General features: G+C 43.2%; 1 protein-coding gene across 4 annotated transcripts; it reads right to left on the bottom strand.

The window, feature by feature from the left end:
* Nucleotides 1-9,799: 9,799 nt before the first annotated feature.
* Nucleotides 9,800-22,067, bottom strand: LOC144289149 (Golgi-associated RAB2 interactor protein 6-like). Of its 4 annotated transcripts, XM_077857421.1 has the most exons (9): nucleotides 21,968-22,067; nucleotides 20,897-21,071; nucleotides 17,624-17,826; nucleotides 16,834-17,095; nucleotides 15,872-16,090; nucleotides 15,513-15,778; nucleotides 11,904-11,947; nucleotides 11,201-11,243; nucleotides 9,800-10,184 (listed from the first exon to the last, which is right to left on the bottom strand). In XM_077857421.1, exons 2-8 carry the CDS (start codon nucleotides 21,056-21,058, stop codon nucleotides 11,236-11,238), a joined length of 1,164 nt encoding a protein of 387 aa, XP_077713547.1. In that variant the 5' UTR covers nucleotides 21,059-21,071; nucleotides 21,968-22,067; the 3' UTR covers nucleotides 9,800-10,184; nucleotides 11,201-11,235. The 4 variants fall into 4 exon arrangements, with proteins under 4 accessions (XP_077713547.1, XP_077713546.1, XP_077713545.1 ...); XM_077857420.1 differs by having other exon boundaries at nucleotides 9,800-10,224; nucleotides 15,513-16,090; XM_077857419.1 differs by having other exon boundaries at nucleotides 15,513-16,090.
* Between the last annotated feature and the right edge of the window lie 1,053 nt (nucleotides 22,068-23,120).

The raw sequence follows: 23,120 nt of genomic DNA, 5'->3' as shown, positions 1-23,120 counted from the left end.
GAGATGAACTGTGGAGGACAGTTCTACTGTAAGATTGTGACAACTCTTCTTTAGAAAGACCAGTGAGGCTCCCCCTCTGTGTAGGGCTCCCAAGACTGAAGTTAGCTATTCATGAGTCATGAACAGATGAGTAGTGCCCTTTGGGAGGGACACATCACAGTGACCTTAATGTATTCAGATGTAGAGTCATTCATTCAGAGTGCTGGCAGACAGAGTTGCAATCAAGTCTAATTCTATATTAACATGTATGTACAAAATACCTTTTGAAAGCTATTTTATGGGCAGCGCAGGTGGCTCAGTCATTTAGCACCTCATTCAGCCCAGGGCATGGTCCTAGAGACCTGGGATCAAGTCCCAGTTGGGCTCCCTGCATGGAGCCTGCTTCTCCCTCTGCCCGTGTCTCTGACTCTCTCTCTCTCTCTCTCTCTCATGAATAAATAAATAAAATCTTTAAAAATTAAAAAAGCTATTTTATTATCATTGAGAAGAAAGATATTAAAAACAGCAATAATAACAACAGGACAAAAATCTAGACATGATCAGTAGTAGGTTCATGGCTTTTGAGTTACAGGTTCTCTGTTCTCTGTTACTGCCAAATTGATCACCAAAGAAAGTAAAATCAGCCTTGTGTAATTTCCATGTAGAATCACATTTTATAGTGAAAAAGGTGTTTGCAGGTCTTTTAAGAGTAAGCAAAGAATCAAAGATATGACTTTTTATTGTTGATTATATTTATCTTGGGATTCAAACACAGCAAACATTAGGAAAGAAGGATAGAAAATTGAGCTTCTGAATTTGACTAAAGAAGCAGCAAAGCCTAATTTTGTACAGTTCATTCGACAAACCAAGAAATAAAAAGTACATAGAAAACAGGACCATTCTTGGAAAGGTTTTTTGTTAGTTTGTTTTTGTTTTGTTTTGTTAATTAAAGGGAGTGATTTGAAATATCAGATTATAAGAAACACAAATTTGATATTAATAGGTATTGGAAAGGCCAATTTAAGTTGGCTTTTCAATTGCTACTTCTTGAGATGTGATGAGTGAGTGTGGTAGATGTTAGCTAAAATTTTTTTATCATGGAAGGGTCAATATTAGAAATAAGATGACACCTTGTGTCTTTTAGTTTAGTCTTTACTCATTTTTTGGACCCCAAATATTTATTCTTTCACTAATTTTTATTCTTATATATTTACTTCACAATGAGCAAGCCAATGAGGACACATATAAATTTCTAACTTATGAATATTATTTGTTTTATGATAGAAGAGGGAAAAATGGATCAAAGTTGGGAGTTTTCACTGTGATTCCTTATAATGACTACTCTGAATATAAAAACACGAATTCGGTATTTTAGTTAATTGGAACTAAATTTCCTAATTCAGTGACATGGTATGAAGAGCTTCAATTTACCTTCCTGTAATCACAGAAAGGAAAGGAAATATTGATGGATTTGGTGGAGAGAAAAATAAAAGTAATTGTGGAGTAAGATGTCTTTCCTGTGACCTCCTAAACGATTGGTTTGACCACGGACAATTAATAACTATGAGTAATTAATGGATGCCTGAGGGCCCTTGAAATGTAAAATGAAACTAAATTCTCAAGTTGGGAAAGTAACAATCCATTCAGCCAAATCCAAGTTTTCCAAAGTTGCCAGGAAGTGAAAAATGGAGGAGAAAGAAGAAAATCAGTGATGTGGGGGAGGGGGTGGAGAAGAAGAAGAAGGAGAAAGAGGAGGAGGAGGAGGAGAGGAGTAAGGAAAGACCATCAATTGAAAGAGAATAATATTACAAGTTCTCTACTTATCTGCTGAAGTGCACCTCAGAATTTTTACGAATGTGCAAGTGCATGATTTCGGAGCATTCTTCCTTTATAACTTCATGATTTGGGTGCCATCCATGCTTGGAATCATTTCTATGGATTATGTTCTTCTGAGACTTTCAGAAACAATGCAGGGGAGTATACAACCATGATTATCGAGACTTTATAAGGACTCTGTGTAGGAGCGAATGATTCAAAACTATGGAGTGCCAATGATCACATGTGCAGATTATTGGAATTTAGAAACAGGAGGGAGGCCTGAGTTCTTTATTGCTGCTTCTCTAGGGGCAGATCTCTACTGAAACAATAGTCTCCAGAGAATAATTTATGACAATTTTAATTAAAATAAAAGTTTCTCAAATTAGAAACTATTGTTAATAATCTCTTATGATTCATCCCCCTCTTTGATTTTGTCTTATTTTTCCCTTCCCCTATGATCTTGTTTTGTTTCTTAAATTCCACATATGAGTGAAATCACATGACAATTGTCTTTCTCTGTTTGACTTATATCACTTAGCATAATACCCTCCAGTTCCATACACATCATTGCAAATGGTAAGATTTCATCCTTTTTGATGAAACTAGAAATCCCTTGGATATTTTAAAATTAGGATTGACTCAAGATAATTTCAAAAACTAATAGAACAAGGAACGTAAACTTGAAATATCCAAAGGTGAATAAAGATATTTCATAATATTTTCCACCTTTCATGAAATAGATTGACAGCAAACTAGAAGTAGAATGTTTGTTTTGTTAATTTTATCCATTCCAACTTGTGTACTTGTGTGTGGTGGTGTCTCATTATGGTTGTATTATAAAAAAAAAGGCAAAGAATCAAAACAGTATGGCAATTTGCATAAAAGAAGGTACATAGATCTATGGGATAGAAAAAAAAAAAGATCCCAGAAATAAACCCTCATGTATACAGTCATATGATCTTCAACATTGTCAAAAGAAAATGATAGCCTCTTCAATAAATAGCATCGTTCTGTCTCCCTTTCTGAGGGAGACAGAACATGAGAGACTCCTAACTCTGGGAAACGAACTAGGGGTGGTGGAAGGGGAGGTGGGAGGGGGTTGGGGGTGACTGGGTGGCAGGCACTGAGGTGGGCACTTGACGGGATGAGCACTGGGTGTTATTCTGTATGTTGGCAAATTGAACATCAATAAAAATAAATTTATAAAAAAATAAGAAATAAATAAATAGCATCGTTAAAACCGGATAGAATGCAAAATGCAAAAGAAATTCATCAGAAACTTTCATTATGATATACAAAAAATTAATTCAAAGGACACTGGGTGGCTGAGCAGGTTGAGCATCTGCCTTTGGCTCAAGGCATGATCCCAGGGTCCCAGGATCAAGTCCTGCATTGGGCTCCTTGCATGGAGCCTGTTTCTCCCTCTGCCTGTGTCTCTGACTCTCTCTATGTGTCTGTCATGAATAAATAAATAAAATCTTTAAAAAATAATTCAAAATGGACTAACGTCCTAAATTTAAGACGTATCAATATAAAACTAGAAGGAAACAGGGGAAAAGCAACCTGACCTTGGATTTATCAAGAATTTCTTGGCTATGACATCAGAAAGAAAAAGGAAAACAAGCTTAGACAAGTGAGAATACATCAGACTAGAATTTTTCTTCACAGTTAAGAAAATAGCCAGAGTAAAAAGGCAAACTATGAAATGGTAGACAATATTTGAAAAACATATATTTGATAAGGAGATAATATCTAGAATATATATAAAGAAAACCACACAACTCAACAACTTAAAAGCAAAATCACGTGATTAAAAAATGTTCAAAGGAACTAAGCTGGACAACTAACTACCCAAATTCAAGACTTACTATAAAGTTTTATTAATGAAGACAACATGAAATTTGCCAAGGAATAGATGAATAGGCCTTGGGCACCTGGGTGGCTCAGTGGTTGAGCATCTGCCTTTAGCTCAGGTGGTGATCCCGGGGTCCTGAGATTGAGTCCCATATCCAGCTTCTTACAGGGAACCTGCTTCTCCCTCTGCTTATGTCTCTGCCTCTCTCTCTGTGTCTCTCATGAATAAATAAAATCCCATTAAAAATGACATCACAATACATCTTCGTTTTGATGGTACTGTTGTTTCTTGTCTATGGTGGTGAGTATTCAAAATTAAATGCAAGAAAAGTTGTATAGAATTTAATATATCAAAAAGACCCTGTTGAAATTTGAAAAACTTTGATGGATTTTATTAATGTCAATATTCTGGTTGTGATACTGTAGTTTTTCCAAGTAACATTAGGGGACACTAGACAAAGTATAAAAGGGATTCTTTGTATGATGTCTTTGATTTTTTTTAATTAAAATAAGAAACAAAGCATAGGATCATAGGGGAAAGAAGGGAATGGGAAGTCATCAGAGAGGGAGACAAACCATGAGAGACTCTTAACTCTGGGAAACATACTAAGGGTTGCTGGAGGGGAGGTGAGCGGGAGATGGGGTAAGTGGGTGATGGGCATTAAGGAGGGCATGTGATGAGATGAGTACTGAATGTTCTTTACTAAGAGGAAGTAAACAGCTGAAAAGACTAAAAAATCAACAAGATTCTTGCATCCATAAAAATTGGACATAGGGCAAACTATTGCCATCCAAGGCAGGAGAGACAGGCAAATATGTGGAGTCACAACTTACCAAAGCAGAGAGTCAGAAGCAGAAACCAGCATGGAAACCAGTGCTGGGTAGGAAGGGTTAAAATGGTTGCTGATTGATTAATTGCTGGAGGTTTAGTGTAGACAGCTCAGTTAACTGTAAGGGTACCCTTAGAGCCACCAGAACATTGTGAGATTTATCTCTAGGAGTTCACCTATATTCCAATAGCAAATATCTGAAAAATATCACTCTGCTTCCAACAGGGTGAGGAGAAAAAACACATGTCTGAAATATGCCAAAGAGCACACCACTGGCCATGGTACCAGTGGCAGTAGCAGCAGTAGTGGTACTGGTGGGGGCAGAGACAATGGTAGCAGCATCAACAGGTAAAAGTAAAAGTGGGAAGTGAAAGTCTGCCCAGCTGTGTGAGCTGCAGCTGGAGGTCTCACTGCTCTTCATTAACATCCACATTTCTGAGAGAGACCCTCTGTGACAAGGACACAGAAAGAAAAAGGAAAAAGGAAATGACAACAGAAAGAACATGTTTCCTGCTATCAGTCTGAGCAGATCAGATGAGAAAGAGAGAAGTGATCTGAAAGAGAGGAATTAAATAATGGAGGTAGAAGAGGACAGATATAAATTTAAAAGAAGTGAAGAAACTTTATCTTTGGAATTTGCAAGCTTAACTATTAAATGCCGGGGTGTTGAACAGTTTTTATTGATTTTAGGTGGGAATCTCTCTATTTCCTGGATCTGAATGCCTGTTTCCCTTCCCAGATTAGGAAAGTTTTCAGCTATGATTTGTTCAAATACATATTCTGGCCCTCTGTCTCTTTTGATACCCTCGGGAACCCCAGTTAAACGTAGGTTTTTCTTCCTCGGGCTGTCGTTTATTTCCCTTAATCTATCTTCATGGTCTTTTAATTGTTTGTCTCTTTTTTCCTCAGTTTCCCTCTTTGCCATCAACTTGTCTTCTATGTCACTCACCTGTTCTTCCACCTCATTAACCCTCGTCCTTAGGACTTGTAGTTTAGATTGCATCTCATTCAATTGATTTTTAATTTCTTCCTGATTAGATCTAAATTCTGCAATCATGAAGTCTCTTGAGTCCTTTATGCTTTTTTCTAGAGCCACCAGTAGCTTTATAATAGTGCTTCTGAATTGGCTTTCTGACATTGAATTGTAATCCAGATTTTGTAACTCTGTGGGAGAGAGGAATGTTTCTGATTCTTTCTTTTGAGGTGAGGTTTTCCTTCTAGTCATTTTGCTTAGCTCAGAGTGGCCAAAAACAAGTTGTATTGGGAAAAGGAGAAAAAGAGAGGAGAGAAAGAAGGAAAGAAAAGAGAAAAAGAAAAAAGGAAGAAAAAAAAGAGAAGAAAAAGAGAAAGGAAAAAAAAGGGTGGGGGAAGCAAACAGAAATAAAAAGCAAAAACAAACAAACAAACAAACACTGGGGAGTAACTTCTGATTCTGTATATTTTAAGTCCCTTGACTTCCCCTGGAACTTGTCCGTCTCATACAGTAATTTGGTAGCGTGGCAGGATACAAAATCAATGCCCAGAAATCAGTGGCAATTCTATACACTAACAATGAGATGAAGAAAGAGAAATTAAGGAGTCAATCCCATTTACAATTGCACCCAAAAGCATAAGATACCTAGGAATAAACCTAACCAAAGAGGTAAAGGATCTATACCCTAAAAATATAGAACACTTCTGAAAGAAATGGAGGAAGACACAAAGAGATGGAAAAATATTACATGCTCATGGATTGGCAGAATTAATATTGTGAAAATGTCAATGTTACCCAGGGCAATTTACACGTTTAATGCAGTCCCTATCAAAATACCATGGACTTTCTTCAGAGATTTGGAACAAATTATTTTAAGATTTGTGTGGAATCAGAAAAAACCCCGAATAGCCAGGGGAATTTTAAAAAAGAAAACCAAGCACTGGGTGTTATTCTGTATGTTGGTAAATTGAACATCAATAGAAAATAAATTTATATAAATAAATAAATAAATAAATAAATAAATAAATAAATAAATAAAAAACCATAGCTGGGGGCATCACAATGCCAGATTTCAGGTTGTACTACAAAGCTGTGGTCATCAAGACAGTGTGGTACTGGCACAAAAACAGACACATAGATCAGTGGAACAGAATAGAGAATCCATAAGTGGACCCTGAACTTTATGGTCAACTAATATTCGATAAAGGAGGAAAGACTATCCATTGGAAGAAAGACAGTCTCTTCAATAAATGGTGCTGGGAAAATTGGACATCCACATGCAGAAGAATGAAACTAGACCACTCTCTTTCACCATACACAAAGATAAACTCAAAATGGATGAAAGATCTAAATGTGAGACAAGAATCCATCAAAATCCTAGAGGAGAACACAGGCAACACCCTTTTTGAACTCAGCCACAGTAACTTCTTGCAAGATACACCCACGAAGGCAAAAGAAACAAAAGCAAAAATGAACTATTGTGACTTCATCAAGATAAGAAGCTTTTGCACAGCAAAGGATACAGTCAACAAAACTAAAAGACAACCTACAGAATGGGAGAAGATATTTGCAAATGACGTATCAGATAAAGGGCTAGTTTCCAAGATCTATAAAGAACTTATCAAACTCAACACTAAAGAAACAAACAATCCAATCATGAAATGGGCAAAAAACATGAACAGAAATCTCAGAAGAAGACATAGACATGGCCAACACGCACATGAGAAAATGCTCTGCATCACTTGCCATCAGGGAAATACAAATCAAAACCACTCTGGAAAACGAACTAGGGGTGGTGGAAGGGGAGGAGGGCAGGGGGTGGGGGTGAATGGGTGATGGGCACTGAGGGGAGCACTTGACGGGATGAGCACTGGGTGTTATTCTGTATGTTGGTAAATTGAACACCAATAAAAATAAACTTATTAAAAATAAAATAAATAAAATAAAATAATAAAATAAAATAAAATAAAATAAAATAAAATAAAGGGAAAAAAAAAAGACTAGGAAAAGACCCCCTAGGAACACATACAAAAAATGGTGTGGAGGTAGCTAAGTAAGCAACCTCATGAATATATAAAGTAGGTTCATATCCAAATTGCAGGTGCCTGAATCTAAAAGAGCCTATTCTAAGCTTTGAGAACAAAAGTATGGAGTAAACTGCAAGAGAGACTCAAAAGCATCCACACTGATCCACACGTAAGACGGATATCACACTGGGAATTCTTTTTTTTTTTTTTTAATTTTTTTATTTTATTTATGATAGTCGCACAGAGAGAGAGAGAGAAGCAGAGACATAGGCAGAGGGAGAAGCAGGCTCCATGCACCGGGAGCCTGACGTGGGATTCGATCCCGGGTCTCCAGGATCGCGCCCTGGGCCAAAGGCAGGCGCCAAACCGCTGCGCCACCCAGGGATCCCCCACACTGGGAATTCTAAAATAGAATTCATGTACAAAGGAAAACCCTTAGGTGGCAGGTAGGACCTATGACTGAACCTAATCAGGTTAGATACCAATTCAAAGATCATCATTCTCCATAGGATATATTAAAAACAAACAAACAAAAATCAGTAGAGTCCCATGCTATTCAGCTGACCAGATTACAATGCCAGATTGTCTGACAGATAAAATGGAAAATCTTAACATCTCAAATACACATAGTTAATATATTTCATCAAAATAGATTTTCAGAACATGATGAAAAATGAAGAGATTCATCTCAACAAAGTGGAACACTTACCAATAATGCCAATAAACCATGCTTCCTTCTCTAATTATCTTCAGGCAGTAAGAAGCCAATGCTATGAAGGCCCTTGATCTCAATTAAATTAACACCATTAGTAAGGAAAGCAAGAATGGCCAATGAGTAGCCAACTAGTTGTCTCTGCCACAATCCCTCATTTTCCCCAGTCAAGTGGTCCTAAATTAAAGGTGTCTGTGTCTGTACACAGATGAATGCATGAAGACAGACAATAGATTTTTTTTACCATAAAATAGGTCATATACACAAGTATGTGTGTGTGTGTGTGTGTGTATGTGTGTGTGTGATACATGTATGGATTACAGCAACAAATATTTTACCTGAATTGATACAGTTCAAAAGATATTATATTATGCATTATAACAAACAAAAAATGCTGCCAAATAACACAATGATTTCTTGTCACTGCATATTCATATTTCATACTCATTAAAGTTACCCTCCAGGGCACCTGGGTAGCCCAGTTGGTTAAGCATCTGCCTTCAGCTTAGGTCATCACCCCAGGGTCCTGGGATTGAGCCCTATACCAGGCTCCCTTTTCAGCATGGGTCTGCTTTTTGCTTCTCCTTCTGTGCTCTTTCTCACCAGTAAATAAATAAAATCTTTATTTAAAAAACCTAATCTCTTAAAAAATAAAAGTTGCCCTTCAGGCTAATTATTGACACACATTACTCTTGTAACTACATGAAAAGTAAAGTTAATAAAATAAATTGGTTATTTCTAAGACAATGACAACCATATCACTTAGGGATAATTCTGCTTTCAAACATGTTAAAGTATAAAAATTAAATACTTGTATACCCAAAACCTTATTTAGGAAATAGGACAATTTCTAACATTGTTGGTTCTCTTTTGTATATTTTCCAGGTGACATCTCTTTTCCACCAGAGAGATAGCTTTTCTCAAAAGAAAGTACCTAACAGGCAGTCATCTTGTTTGGTCTCATTTTCAAACCATTTTATTAATCAAATTCTATTTTTTAACTTGCTTCTTTAACTTGCTCTCCCAGGAGGGAGATTCATCCACATCCATGTGCATAGCTGCCAATGTGGTGTAGTATCCGACAGTACATGTATACCGTAATTTATCAATTCTTCATTTGATGAACATGGGAGATAATTTTTGCACTTTGCCTCAGAATTCCCATAGTTATCTTCTGGAATACATTCATGAATTTCCTCAGGGTATTGACTCAGATGTGGAATTGCTAACTCCAGATGTTAGTTTTTCATATTCTGATTACTGAAAAATGTGGCTGTACTCCTCCCTGACCTATGGATATCCTCCTGAGAGAACACAAGTCCCATTCTTCCTTAATCTAACAGATGTGACATCTATATGAGGCAACCTTTAGAGGGAAGACTATCTTACGCAATAGTATGGGACTTTCAGTTAGCCCAAGGAACCATAGGCCAACAATGCTTAAGGCAAGGAGCAGTACTCCTCTTGGTTCTGTTGAGCAAAGGCACGAGTAGAGCTGTGCTAGGCAGGAAACTAGGATCTCGGGCTATAGCTTAGGTGATGTTGCAAAATCTTTTGAGGTCATTATTAGACTATGGAACATGTAAATGAAGAAAAGACAATAGTGTTTTATTGCAAAAGGCAAGTATTATTTATTCAATGCCAAAAGGAATCTATCTGGAAGTAGCTTGTTCTCCATGACCTGGTACCTCTTATGATGGACTTCCATGGTTACTGCCTCCTTGGTCACAGATGTTATGGTACCAGTGATGCCAAGACCCTCTGCACGGCACCCGCTGCCTGCATGACAGCCTCCATGCTACTCTCCTCCACACTTCCTCTACCTTACCTACAGTAAGTAGGTAAGCTCTTCTTAGTAAAGAGCTCACTGAAAAGTTTCTCACTGAAACTTTTATTTCAGAAACTCATAATCTTGTCTGCATTGTGGAGAGCTCTGAAGATCTGAACAACAACAACAACAAAAAACATCTGGAGGGTTCAATTTGAAGATCCTGAAAATGAGTCAAGATGAAACACACTGAAGGTATCCCACTGACAATGAAAGGAAGAGATTCTTAATTTTGACTCTTACTTAACTGAGTCATGGATTCTGATTCAAAAGCCTACTACTGATCATATCATTCCTTGCCTTAAAAAACAAAATAAAAAACTATAATAATAAAACACAACAAAAAACTTCAGTTAAGTACAAACTTCTAAGCATGGTATTTGAAGTATGTGGCAATCTGGAGCCCCCCCCCTCCCCCCGGCATTTTAACCATCTTATCGTCTCTTTCACAGGCACATTGTACTTTAGCCAAACTTGACTAGTGACTATCTCTTGGACATGTTTCCTTTTTTCCTCTAGGAGGTGGTACTGGGAAAGCATTGCTCAAATTCTGCTCCATGCTGTACTTTTATACCCTTAATACAGCTCGTCTGTGAGCTCCCTATGGGCTTTGTTTATGAGACTGCACACTTCACCCTGCCCTGACTAGAACAAAGAATCTGACACACAGTTGGCTCAAAGTCAATGTTTACGTAACAAAAATAACAAATCAGGGGTACCTGGGTGGCTTAGTCGGTTGAGCATCCAACTCTTGGTTTCAGCTGTCACTTTTTTATTTTTTAAGATTTTATTTATTCATGAGAAAGATAGAGACATAGGCAGAGGAAGAAGCAGGCTCCATGCAGGGAGCTCGACGTGGGACTCCATCCTGGGACTCCAGGATCACACTCTGGGCCAAAGGCGGTGCTAAACCACTGAGCCACCCAGGCTGCCTGGTTTCAGTTTATATCGTAATCTCGGGGTCATGAGATGAGAACTCCACTGGTCTCAGTGGTTAGCAGAGAGTAGACTTGGGATTCTCTCTCTTCCCCTCTCCCGCTTGCTCTCTCCCTCTCTCAAATAAATAATCTTGAAAAAAATAATGAATTATCAGATCTTGTCCTAGCAAACCAGAATACCTTAAAATACAAAGGCCAAGTCTTATCTGTCCAAACTGAGTTCATTATTATATTTTCTCACCTTTTTGTATCTTCCCAGCTCTATGAACAGCACTACTATCCACCTGTTGAGTAGAAAGCCTGTGTCATATTGTCTATCATCCCTCTATCCCTTGCCTAATCGTTTATCATGTTCTAAGGGGTCTATGCTCATGGCCCTTCTATATGCCTGATGTTCAGTCCTTTTATCATTTCTCCCCTGCATGGCCATAGTCCTAACTGACTTCTCTGATTCTAGTTTTCTTGCACTCACTTATGCAGTGGTCATTCTCAGCACAAGTGTGGTAAAATAACTCCCTTGCCCCCCACATCTCTGTAGAGCAAGTCCAGTGACTGCATAAGCATGTCTTACTCCTGCATCTCCTGAGCTATGAGCTTCCTACCCTCACCCAGCTGCCTCCACCCTTTGAAACTGTGTAAGCTATATCCTGTAACCTAGCATGTACTCACCACTCTGCCTAATTGTTTATATATACCAGTTATTATTACAGACCATGTGATACTCATTTAATTGTTTCAAGAAATGAGTAAATTGACCCACTTTAAGAAAATTATGTTTCCCTGTGTTTGAAATGGGTGGGTGAACTGTGATGACATCTGAGATAAATTCTAGTTGATGTCCTTGAGTTCCATGAACGGCTAAAGTGTGTTGCCTCAGAGACTAGGAAATGCTGCACAAGAGTGTTCAGGACAAGGAAACCAATCTCTGGATTATGGAACATTACCTGACCAAGTTCTAGACAAGCTCTTCCTCAATTTCTGAGATAACCTGCAAAACAAAAGAGAACAACCATAGTCAAAACAAGTATGGCATAGTGACAAGATTTTGTTAAACAAACACTATTTTCCAATAAAAAGCACTAGGACTCCCTGGAGAAGCAGTTGATTACAAGTCTAGGCTAAATATGAGCTTGGAAAACCTGGAAATGCTAGAAAGTACTAAAAGACAAGACAGGGATTGTGGCTGGAAGACAGGAAACAACCTAAAGGAGTTTGCACTGACGTTAGGTAGAATAATCAAACCAACGATCCAACCAAACAACAAAAAAGCAAAGCTGATTATACTCAGAATAAATATCCATGTCATAAATAATTGAATAAAAACATAAATGAGGGACGCCTGAGTGGCTCAGCAGTTGAGCATCTGCCTTTGGCTCAAGGCTTGATCCTGGTCTGTGATCCAGTCCAGCATTAGGCTCCCAGTGGGGAGCCTGCTTCTCTCTCTGTCTGTGTCTCTTCTTCTCTCTGTGTGTCTCAGGAATAAATAAAATCTTAAAGAAAAAACCATAAATGAAGGATAAAGGATACTTCTTCCTAACAGTGGATACCAATTGATATATATGCAGAGGGAACTAGGGAAACAAAATCTGCATTAGAAAAACACAAGAATAACTGGTGCAGACAAAATCCTCTGATGAATGCTAAAAGTGAGGGGCAAACAATTAGAGGAAAATAGGACTTTACAAAACGCCGGGACACCTGCACCCTGATGTTTATAGCAGCAATGTCCACAGTAGCCAAACTGTGGAGGGGACCCTCAGTGTCCATCGAAAGATGAATGGATCAAGAAGATGTGGTTTATGTATACAATGGAATATTCCTCAGCCATTAGAAATGACAAATACCCACCATTTGCTTTGACGTGGATGGAACTGGAGGGTATTATGCTGAGTGAAGTAAGTCAATCGGAGAAGGACAAACATTATATGGTCTCATTCATTTAGGGAATATAAAAAATAGTGAAAGGGAATAAAGGGAAAAGAGAGAAAATGAGTGCGAAATATCAGAGAGGGAGACAGAACATGAGAGACTCCTAACTCTGGGAAACGAACAAGGGGTGGTGGAAAGGGAGGTGGGGGTGACTGGGTGGCAGGCACTGAGTGGGGGCACTTGACAGGATGAGCATTGGGTATTATGCTATATGTTGGCAAATTGAATTCCAATAAAAAATAAATAAATAGGGGATCCCTGGGTGGCTCAGAGGTTTGGCGCCTGCCTTTGGTCCAGGGTGCAATCCTGGAGTCCCAGGATCAAGTTCCGCGTCAGGCTCCCAGCATGGAGCCTGCTTCTCCCTCCTCCTGTTTTTCTCTCTCTCTTTCTTTCTCTATGTCTATCATAAATAAACAAATCTTTAAAAAATACATAAATAAATAAATTAATTAAAAAAAATAGGACTTTACAAAGAAATAATTAGTAAATGCAGTGTGGGATCTTGGACCCAAAATGCCAGTGTAATTCAAATGTTTATCTGAGTTACTGTTCTGCAGCATCATTAATCCTCTGGTTCTGACCACTTACTATACTTATGCAGTGTGAACATGGGTGTAGCTGCAGAAGGAATATACAGAAACTGTACTATCCTTTCGCAACTTTTCCACACGTCTGAGTTTGTTTTAAGAATACTCATCTTTGCCTTTCAAAATAGCCATAAGAATAATTCTCAAGTGCTGAGGAAGAGCACAGGTTCAGTGCAAGGAAGACAAATTGAAATCCTACTATACCACTTATCAGTATGTGTGTCTTTGTCCATGTTACTTATGTACTCTGAACCCCCATTTCTTTCCTCTGACTGTTTATGGTTGTGAGAATGAGATGTGTGCACACAGTGCCAGCACAGGGTGGGTAAGAAACAAGACTGTTTCCTTCCCTGAGGGGCCCTCTAGTTAGCTCCACATATGTCCCTGTCATCCCTGAAGGGCTGTCTACTGACTCCACACACATCCATGTCCTCCTTGAGGGGCCTTCCTACTGGCTCCACACACATCCATGTCCTCCCTGAGGGACCATCTACTGGCTCCAGGTCTATCCCTGTCCTCCCTGAGGGGCCTTCATACTGTCTCCACAAGCATCCCTGTGCTAAGGAGCCTTTATACCAGCTCCACACCCCTTCCTGTCCTCCCTGAGGGGCCATCTACTGGCTACACGCTGCTCTCTGTCCTCTCGGAGGGGATTCATACTGACTCCATGACCGTCCCTATCCTCCTGTGGGGCTTTCATACCTGCTCCATGCCCATCCTTGTCCTCCATGAGGGGCCTTCATACTGGCTTCATGCACATTCCTGTCCTGAGGGGCCATCTACTGGCTCCACACCAATTCCTGTCCTCCCTGAGGGGCCATTTACTGACTCCTGGCCCGTCCCTGTCCTACCTGAGGGGTCTTCATACCTGCTCCACACCCGTCCTTTTCCTACCTGAGGGGCCTCCATGCCTGGCTCCATGCCTGTCCCTGTCCTCCCGGGGGGCCTTCATAATGGCTGCAGGCTAGTCCCTGTCCTCCCTGAGGAGTCTTCATACTGGCTCCATGCCATCCTTGTCCTCCCTAAGTGGTCATCATACCTGCTCCTTGTCCATCCCTCTCCTCCCTGAGGGGCCTTCAAAATGGTTCCATGCCTATCCCTGTCCTTCCTGAGGGGCCATCTACTGGCTCCATGCCCATTCCTGTCGTCCCTGAGGGGCCTTCATATCTGCTCCACACCGGTCACTGTCCACTCTGAGGGGCATTCATACCTACTCCACATTTGTCCCTGTCCTCCCTGAGGGGCATTTGTATTGGCTCCACACACATCCCTGTCCGGAGGGGCCTTCATACCACCTTGACGCCAGACCGTCTGCCCTGAAGTACCATCTACAGGCTCCAAGCCCTTCCATCCCCCCTGAGGGGCCATTTACAGACTCCACGCCAGTCCCTGTCCTCCCTGAGGGGCCTTCATACTGGCTCCATGCTCATCACTCTCCTCCCTAAAAGGCTTTCATACTGGCTCCATGACCTTCCCTGTCCTCCCTGAGGGGCCATCTACCAGCTCCATACCCACCTCTGTCCTCCCTAAGGGGACTTCTTACTGGCTTCATGTGCGTCTTTCCTCCCTGAGGGGTCATCTACAGGCTCCATGACCTTCTTGTCTGGCCTAAGGGGCTATCTACCAGCTTCATGCTCATCCCTGTCCTCCCTTCCGGGCCTCCCTGAGGAGCCATCTACTGGTGCCATTCTTGTCCCATCCTCCCTGAGGGCAGTCTACAGGTCCCTGTCCTCTGAGAGCTCATGGTTCTGAGAAGCAAACATCCAGACTATAGGAAACTCACAACTTCTCTCCTGATCTTACTGCTTGTCTAGCTGTGCCTTCCAGTATTTAGCATTTGGGATTCTCTGCAGTAAATGAAGAGGATGAGAAAAGGAGTGTGCAACCCCGTCTACTGTACTGCAAGCTCCTTGGGGAGAGATCCAGTGTCTCACTCATCCTGACTGACCATGCATACCTCAGGACTGGGCATCTGAAAGTGGAAGAGTGAATTAAAGCCAATAGAAAGCAGGAAGGAAGGGAAATCTGGGCACCCACCTGGACCCCTTTTGGATGAAGCTGAAGCTAACTAACTCCTGGAATGAGGAACCATGTCCTTGCCCCTTTAGGTTGCTCTCGTCCTCTGTTTTACCTCCCTGAGTGGTTCTATGTGATTTCAGTGATGATTCGTCTTCCTCCATCCCACCAGGATGTGAAGGCCTTTTAGCAGGAGTGCTCTCCTTTTCCTTGCTCTTCCTTAGGACTTCATCCCGGACTTGGGAGACTCTGTGGTCCCCATCCTGTTTGCTCACATTGCCTTCACTCTGGAAAGATGAGTTGGAGGGTCCCACTTCTGGACCTTCAGTGGTCTCCCTAACAGGTCTGCTGATTATCTCCCCTCCTGCAACCACACTCACACTGCCCTGAGGAGCTACTGCTGCCCTGTGGCTGGACCCTGCAGATGGGATTAGGAGAGACAAGGTGTTCCTACAGACAGAGTATGTGTGGGAAGCAAGTTGCCTGATTCCTTCCCCACCACTATAAGCATGAGATGTGACCCCAGACACATTGGTGACCGTGGGAAGGCTCTTGATGCTGTCCTGATCTTGGTCCCCTTGTCCACGGAGCTCCATGGCCTGTCCCGAGAAGAGAAACAGGGAAGGAGAGAAGTGAGAGGAGAAGGGATTGTCACTTGCTTTCTTAAAGCTGAACCACCCAAGAGCTTATAATTAGGAGAAACTCTGAGGTCATCAAGTTCAGTGGATGCAGGAGTCCCCTCTATGGCACCCTCAAAATGGTCACTCCAGTTCTCTGTGTGGACAGTTCCGGAAAAGCATTATTGCCATTCAGTGAGCATTTTCACATTTATATTTTATATGCTTGTCTTAGCAATTCTGCAAAATAGGTTCCTAAAAGAGACTGCTGGTCAAGAACTATTACATTTTACAGTCTCATATTTAGTAACAAATTGTGCACTTGTGCACAAAGCATGCAGCAATGCCACAGATGCACTGAGAAAGTAGTGCCTGGCTCCAGGTAAGGAAGGGGTTTCCCATACTTGAAAGTGTCCCACAACAGATCAGACTGTCTAGGCTGGAGCAGTGATTGTTCCAGAGCAGGCTGGGCACTGAGGATAATATTGAGGGTATTACAACACTGGCAATGAGGTTAGAGGAGCTGACATCTGAGGAACCATGGATATTCAGAAGCACTTAGGACCTTTCCCGTGTGGCAGGGTCTCTACAGGGTGCCATATTTGGCCAAAGTTCATCTGAATGTAATGCCTTCTCCTAGTGAGCCTCAGAAAGCAGCCTGGAAGAGACTTAGCGGCTCTTCTAAATCACCCTGACCCCATGCCCAAGTCTATGCAAAGGCTTACTGCTGGGCTTTTCCTATCCTCTGCCTCCAACACAGGTAAGGAGATCATGTCACCAGCAGGTTGGGCCTGGGTACCACTGTAAGCCTCCAGTGGTGGTCTCAGCAGGTACACTAAGTCTTCCCAGCATGCAAACAGGTCTTCTTTTGCATCTGAAGGAAGGCACAGTTGTAGGTAAAAAGAGCGGCCAGTGGCAAGCTTCAAGTGGAACTGTTTTTTTTCATGATTATAGATGGATAACTTTACAAACTTCAAAGGAAGCAGCCTGTTGGGGAGCAAAGAGTGCAGGATTAGGTTGAGATAAGTGGGAAGGAAGAGGGAGGGAAGGAAGAGGGGATAGATGCTGACTTTGGCCTAGTCAGCATCTATTCCTCTCCTAAAGATCTGCAAAATCCTCTCCACGTGACCACGGCTCTCACATCCACCTCCTCAGGTGCAGCTTTAATTCAGAGAACAGCACTTAGCTCACTGTACCTCATACCACACCACAAGGTTCCTGACCACCTATGAAGTCCACCCCTCACTCTGCCATGAAAGGCCTGCTACGTGTCCCTGACTTTCTTCCTAGTCTTATTCTCACAACCCTTCTTCTATAATCAAGAGCCACTTTCCCTACAAAGCATGGTGGGCCCCAATACATGTGTTTAATTTCTCTGAATCCACACCACAGTTGCTGGTCATGCACTGCAGAGCTCTCACACTTTGGGTTCTGTGTTGTGGTGAATCACGTGCTTGCCAGTCTTGTCCCTTCTGCATATATCCTGTATGATGGGACTAAAGTTCCTGGACTCACCTGGTCAGCTCCAAGCTCTTTGTCGACTTGAGGTCCTTTATCTGAGTATCTTGGCTATTTCTGGCATTGGCTGCACAGCTCACAGCTGGTTGTGCCAGAAGCATGACATCCGGCATTGTGAGGCTGGGGGTGGTATATGCGATGCCCACTGTCACCATTTGCACATTGTTGTGCATATCAATCACTTCTCCTTTTCTGTTGATCTGTTGTTGGAAGGAAGAGGGAAGCAGCACTTCTTACATCCTCTTCTATCTCCCCTCATCCACTCTACTCCTAAATACAGTGGTCACCACAGTTCTTGGTTGTGGCAAAAATTCAAAGGGAAGTAGTTCAAGCTGTGTACTGTGCCAACAGAACTGACTCAATCTCCCTCTCCAAGCTGACTTCTCACAGGAGCCAAATTCCCTTTCCTTAATATGCCTGGGATCCTGTGCTTTTGTACTCAGAAGTGCCTGTGATCACTATTAAAATAATAAACGCAGAAAAATAAAATAAAATAAAATAAAATAAAATAAAATAAAATAAAATAAAATAATAAACGCATGCACAGCCTAAGACCCAACAATTCAGCCTCTGAAAATGTATTCTATATTTACGTGCACATGCCCCAGTGGGATGTACAAAGTTGTTCATCACCACAATTTTGGTGACAAGAGGATGGGCACAACCCAATACTTCTCCATAAGTGTTTGGGTAAACAAATGTAGAATTTCTTGCAAAATGGACATTTTATTAAAAATAAAAACAATGGTCTTTACAGCAAGAACACAAATGCAAAAAATAATGAAATACAAAGGGATTATTCTGGACTAAATGATTAAAGAGGTGTGACAATCAAGGGTAATACAAGATCCTGGATTAGGAAATGGAGCTCTTAAGAACATTATTGGGACAATTGAGAAAATGTAAACACACACTATATATTGCATGACAGCATTCTGTGAACATTAAATTCCATGAAATCGTGTCATGGTTACATAAGCAAATGTCCAAGTTCTTAGAAGACACATGAAGAATTTAAAGATAAAGGGACAGGGACACCTGGGTGGCTCAGCAGTTGAGTGCCGGCCTTCGGCTCAGGTCTTGATCCCTGGATCCGGGATTGAGTCCTGCATCAGGCTCCCTGTGCTTCTTGCTTTGCCTATGTCTCTACCTCTCTCTTTCAGTCTGTGTCTCTCATAAATAAATAAATAAATAAATAAATAAATAAATAAATCTTAAAAAAAATAAAGATAAAGGGATAAAATAAAATAAAATAAAATAAAATAAAATAAAATAAATAAAATAAAGGGACATAACACTAGCCACTTATACCTAACTCTCAAATAGTTGAGTGAGGGTAATAATCTGTGTGTTGTATGTGTATGGGTTTACTGGTTCTTAATCCTGCCTATACATTTCAATCAACTGGGAGCTCTGAGGTGTCCTGCTGTCCAGACTGGCGAGGTCATTACACCAGAATTTTGGCAGTGGGTCCTGGGCATGTGTGTTATCTCCACTTTCCAGGTCATTCCAAGGTTGAGAATCAGTAATGTGGGACCCAGGAAATTTCACAAAAATCCCCTACCCCTACCCCTGGACAAGCAGAACAGGATTAACTCCATTTTGTGCTGCACCCGCCACCTCCTGTATGACCCCTACATGACCTGCTTATTGCTTAAGGCACTGCCCCACCCTAGTCAAGCAGCTGAGCACACCTTTACCGGAAATTGGCTCATAACAATGTAACCCCGCCTTGTGCCCGCCAAAACTGCACGCCAATTCTGACCAGAGTGACAGGCCAGTTCAAATGGTCACTATAGGGTAAATTGTGATTCAATTGGCCACCTGCGTGTGGACTGACATGACTGTGCAACTTTCTGCGCATGTTACAATCCCATTGGCCACTGGCCCCTATAAAGCTGTTACGCCTCTTAGCCTCGGGGTCCAAGTCCCGGCTCCACTGTGTCGGGTATACTTGGACCCAAGCTCGAGCTTGTAAATAAACCCTCGTGTGTTTGCATTGGTGTCGGCTCCTTGGTGGTTTCTCGGATTCACAATCTTGGGCACAACAAGTAATAGATGTAGAGTCATGGAGCTTCCGAGTTGATCCTCATTTGTCAACTCTCACCTGCTCTTCTCTCTGTCACACTTACAAGGTGTTGGGTGCTCACACCAAAAGTTCGGTTCATACTGTCCCGCTGTCCCTTTGTACAACCCACACCATCATCCCAAAAGCCCTAGAGTAGGAACTGTCTGAACTGAAGCCCAGAAAGCCTGGGCCTCTGCCACATGACGATCTGAGAAAGTAATTTTCCTCTCTGGAATTGTCTGCTCCTCAGTAAGATGAGATCTTCATTCTGCCTACATAAGTAGGTTGCTGTGAGGCTCACAGGAAATGGACACCAAATTGCTTTGGATACTGAAGAGAACCATAGAAATATGGTTTCAAGATACTCGGAGCTTCACATTCCTACAAAACATATTGAGTGAGTAAAAGCAACCTGTACATAACACAAGCAGTAGGACATGATGTCAAAAGTCCACATGTCCCACACAAGAACACTGTACTACATCTCCAAGAGTCACAGAACATTTAACAAGTACTTATGAAGGGACAAAACCTGCAGGGGAATAATGACCAACTTGGGGCAGTGGTAACTTGGGAGAAAGGGAAATGCAAGAAGGGAAGTGCATCCATGTAGATTAAATCATAATCATGTTTTTCCTCAAAAAATATTACACTTACAGACTACATTCTTGCAATATCACTAAAGAAATTGGGCACTCAGCATATAATGGATCCTCAGTAAGATGTGGAAAGAAAAGAATGAAAGAAGGGGGTATTACACATGAGAATCAAGGAAAAGAGAGGAGGGGGCACACATGTGAACCAGGGAGAAGGGGGGGCACACGCGAATCAAGGAGAAGGGAGAAGGCAGATACACCCCTGAAACAGGGAGGAGAGGGGACACTACTGAATCAGGGAGGAGGGGAGGGGGGCACACCCTTCAATCAGGGAGGGGGAGGGGGCACAAATGTGAATCAGGGTGAAGGGAGAGGGGGGACACACCCCTGAATCAGGGAGGGGGCACACATGTGAATCAGGGTGAAGGCAGAGGGGAGATACATCCCTGAAACAGGGAGAAGGAGAGTATATTCCTGAATCAGGGAAAAGGGGAGGGGGGTACACCTCTGAATCAGGGAAGGGGGGAGAGGGGCACACACATGAATCAGGGAGGGGGAGGGGACACACCCCTGAATCAAGGTGGGGGGGCAGCCCACACTGCTCACCTGGATGAAATCACTCTCAAAGACGGGCATGTCCTTCAGCAGGGTGTACTCTCCCCTGCACAGGTGCCGCTGCAGCTTCCCCGAGGACCTGTTGAACATGTGCAGGATGTGGCAGGTGTGGCTGCTATGATAGGGCGAGGGTATGCTGCTGTCCATGGCCATCTCTTGGAGACACCTGGCAGGAGGAGGCAGCTTACTATCTGCCTTGGCACCCTTGGCACCCCAGCAGGGTAACACCCACACCATACCGTGCTGGGATTCACACGTAGGGGTCGTCTGTGCATATCTAGCCCCTGCACCCCGCTGTCAGCACACTCGCAGGCACTGCCTGCCTGTGAACAGGAGGCCAGCCAGCACCAGGACAACTGCACAGTCAGGACACCCGGTGCAGCCCACAGTGTGAACCCTTCCCCTCACTCCTCAGCCAGCTATCCTCTTGCAGTGAATAACCTGCACAACCTCGGGGACAGGCCCTGTGGACTCCTGACTTTCAGAGACCTCCAGCTTTCATTTTCTCACTTCTATTGGCCCAGGGTTACAACAGTTCAGTGCGTCCACTATGGATTCACTGCACCCAAGAAAGGTGCCACCTGTTCTATCCAAGCACACACAATTCCCTTATCTGAGCTTTTCACTTATTCTCAGCTCTGGAAAGCTCTTCCATTTAGAACATTGTCCTGCCCTCCTGGGTCAAGGTCAGGGTCAGGCCCACTTGGACAGCAGTGGCCTTGCCCTGTCCTGGGCGAGTCCCTTCCTGTCAGGCCTTCCTACCACCCCCTCCTGTGCTCACCTCCCAGTCCTTCCCCACCCCACCCCCAGGAACATCCCCCTGCGCCCTCCCTGCGCTCACCTCCCTGGGGATTTCCACCCCAAAGCCCACTCCTCAGGAGGTCCTGCCCCGCCCCCTTCCAGCTCCCTCCTCCTGGCAGCTCTCCCCCAGGCAAACACCAAGCTCACCACCCCCACCCACCCCCACGTGGTCTAGGTCATGATCTCGGCTGGGTCACACCATTGACACCAAACCAGGCAGCCCCACCTCCGCCCCCTGCCCCGTGGAGGGGATGGACTGACCCCTCGCCTCCGGGTGGGCCTCCGAGAGCTGCGCTGGAGCGGCCGCCCCCGCCACCTCAACGTCCCCACACCCCGAACGCGCTCCCACCTGTGTGCCCCCTGGACCTCCCGCCTCTGCGCCCCCCACAGGCTGCCTTTAAACTCCGTCCATTGTGACCTATAGCCGTCGCACAACACTGTGTCCTCATCCCCACAGCTGCCCCCTCAGAAAGCGACATAATTTCATCCAAACGCCGCCAGCGCCCGCAGGAAACTACAGCAAAAGGCGCACAGATGAAGTTGCAGCCTCCACTTGGCGAGGGTTTCCCGCCTCCGCGGAATGCCAGAGTGCGCATGCGCACCCCAGAAAGCACACACCGCGCCGCCCCCGCCCCCGCCCCCGCCCCCGCCCCCACGGGCGCACTGCCTGCCCGCTCCTCTGCTCCTGGACCTGAGAGGGGGCTGGAGAGCTTGCGCAAGCGCAGCACACACAGTGAGCACCATCCACACTTTTTTTTTTTTTAAATAAAGATTCTATTCATCTATTCATTAGAGATCCAGAGAGAGAGAGAGAGAGACAGGCAGAGGGAGAAGCAGGCGCCATGCAGGGAGCCCGATGTGGGACTCGATCCTAGGCCCTGGGATCACAACCTGAGCAAAGGCAGATGCACAGCCACTGAGCCACCCATGCGTCCCCAGCCCCGGTGCCTTAAGGATGGGCCAGCAGGAGCGGAGACGTAGCCACTGCCTACCTGGAGTGACTAGGGAGGTCAGAGGGGTCAGAGCAAATGTGCAAAGACTGTCTGCTATTAGTGCTGGAGGGAGCTCAGACTGGAAAGTGAACCTTCTTGGCTTTATAACAACTTAGGGAATATTGTGGTGGCAGAAAGTGCTTCTGTTCCTGTCTTTGTCTACAGCCTTCCCTGACCTTTTCAAGGGAGACACAGAAAATCCCAAAACCAGGGAGAACCAGAAAACCAATTCAGTGAAAGCATGCAAACAGTACTCGTGAACAATCAGACAGACATGACAGAAACATGTATTCAGTAACCTAAGGGTCTTTCCAGTGTGTAGGTGGAAAACAAAAGCCCTCCCCCCCCCTTTTTTTACAAACTGAAAGAAGACATATTTGAGGACCTGCCTGAAAAATCCCATAGCCTGTAGCCTTCTACAT

This window comes from Canis aureus, chromosome 18, assembly GCF_053574225.1.
Source record: "Canis aureus isolate CA01 chromosome 18, VMU_Caureus_v.1.0, whole genome shotgun sequence".
Lineage (NCBI taxonomy): Eukaryota > Metazoa > Chordata > Mammalia > Carnivora > Canidae > Canis > Canis aureus.
This window is presented reverse-complemented; position numbering and strand designations above follow the sequence as displayed.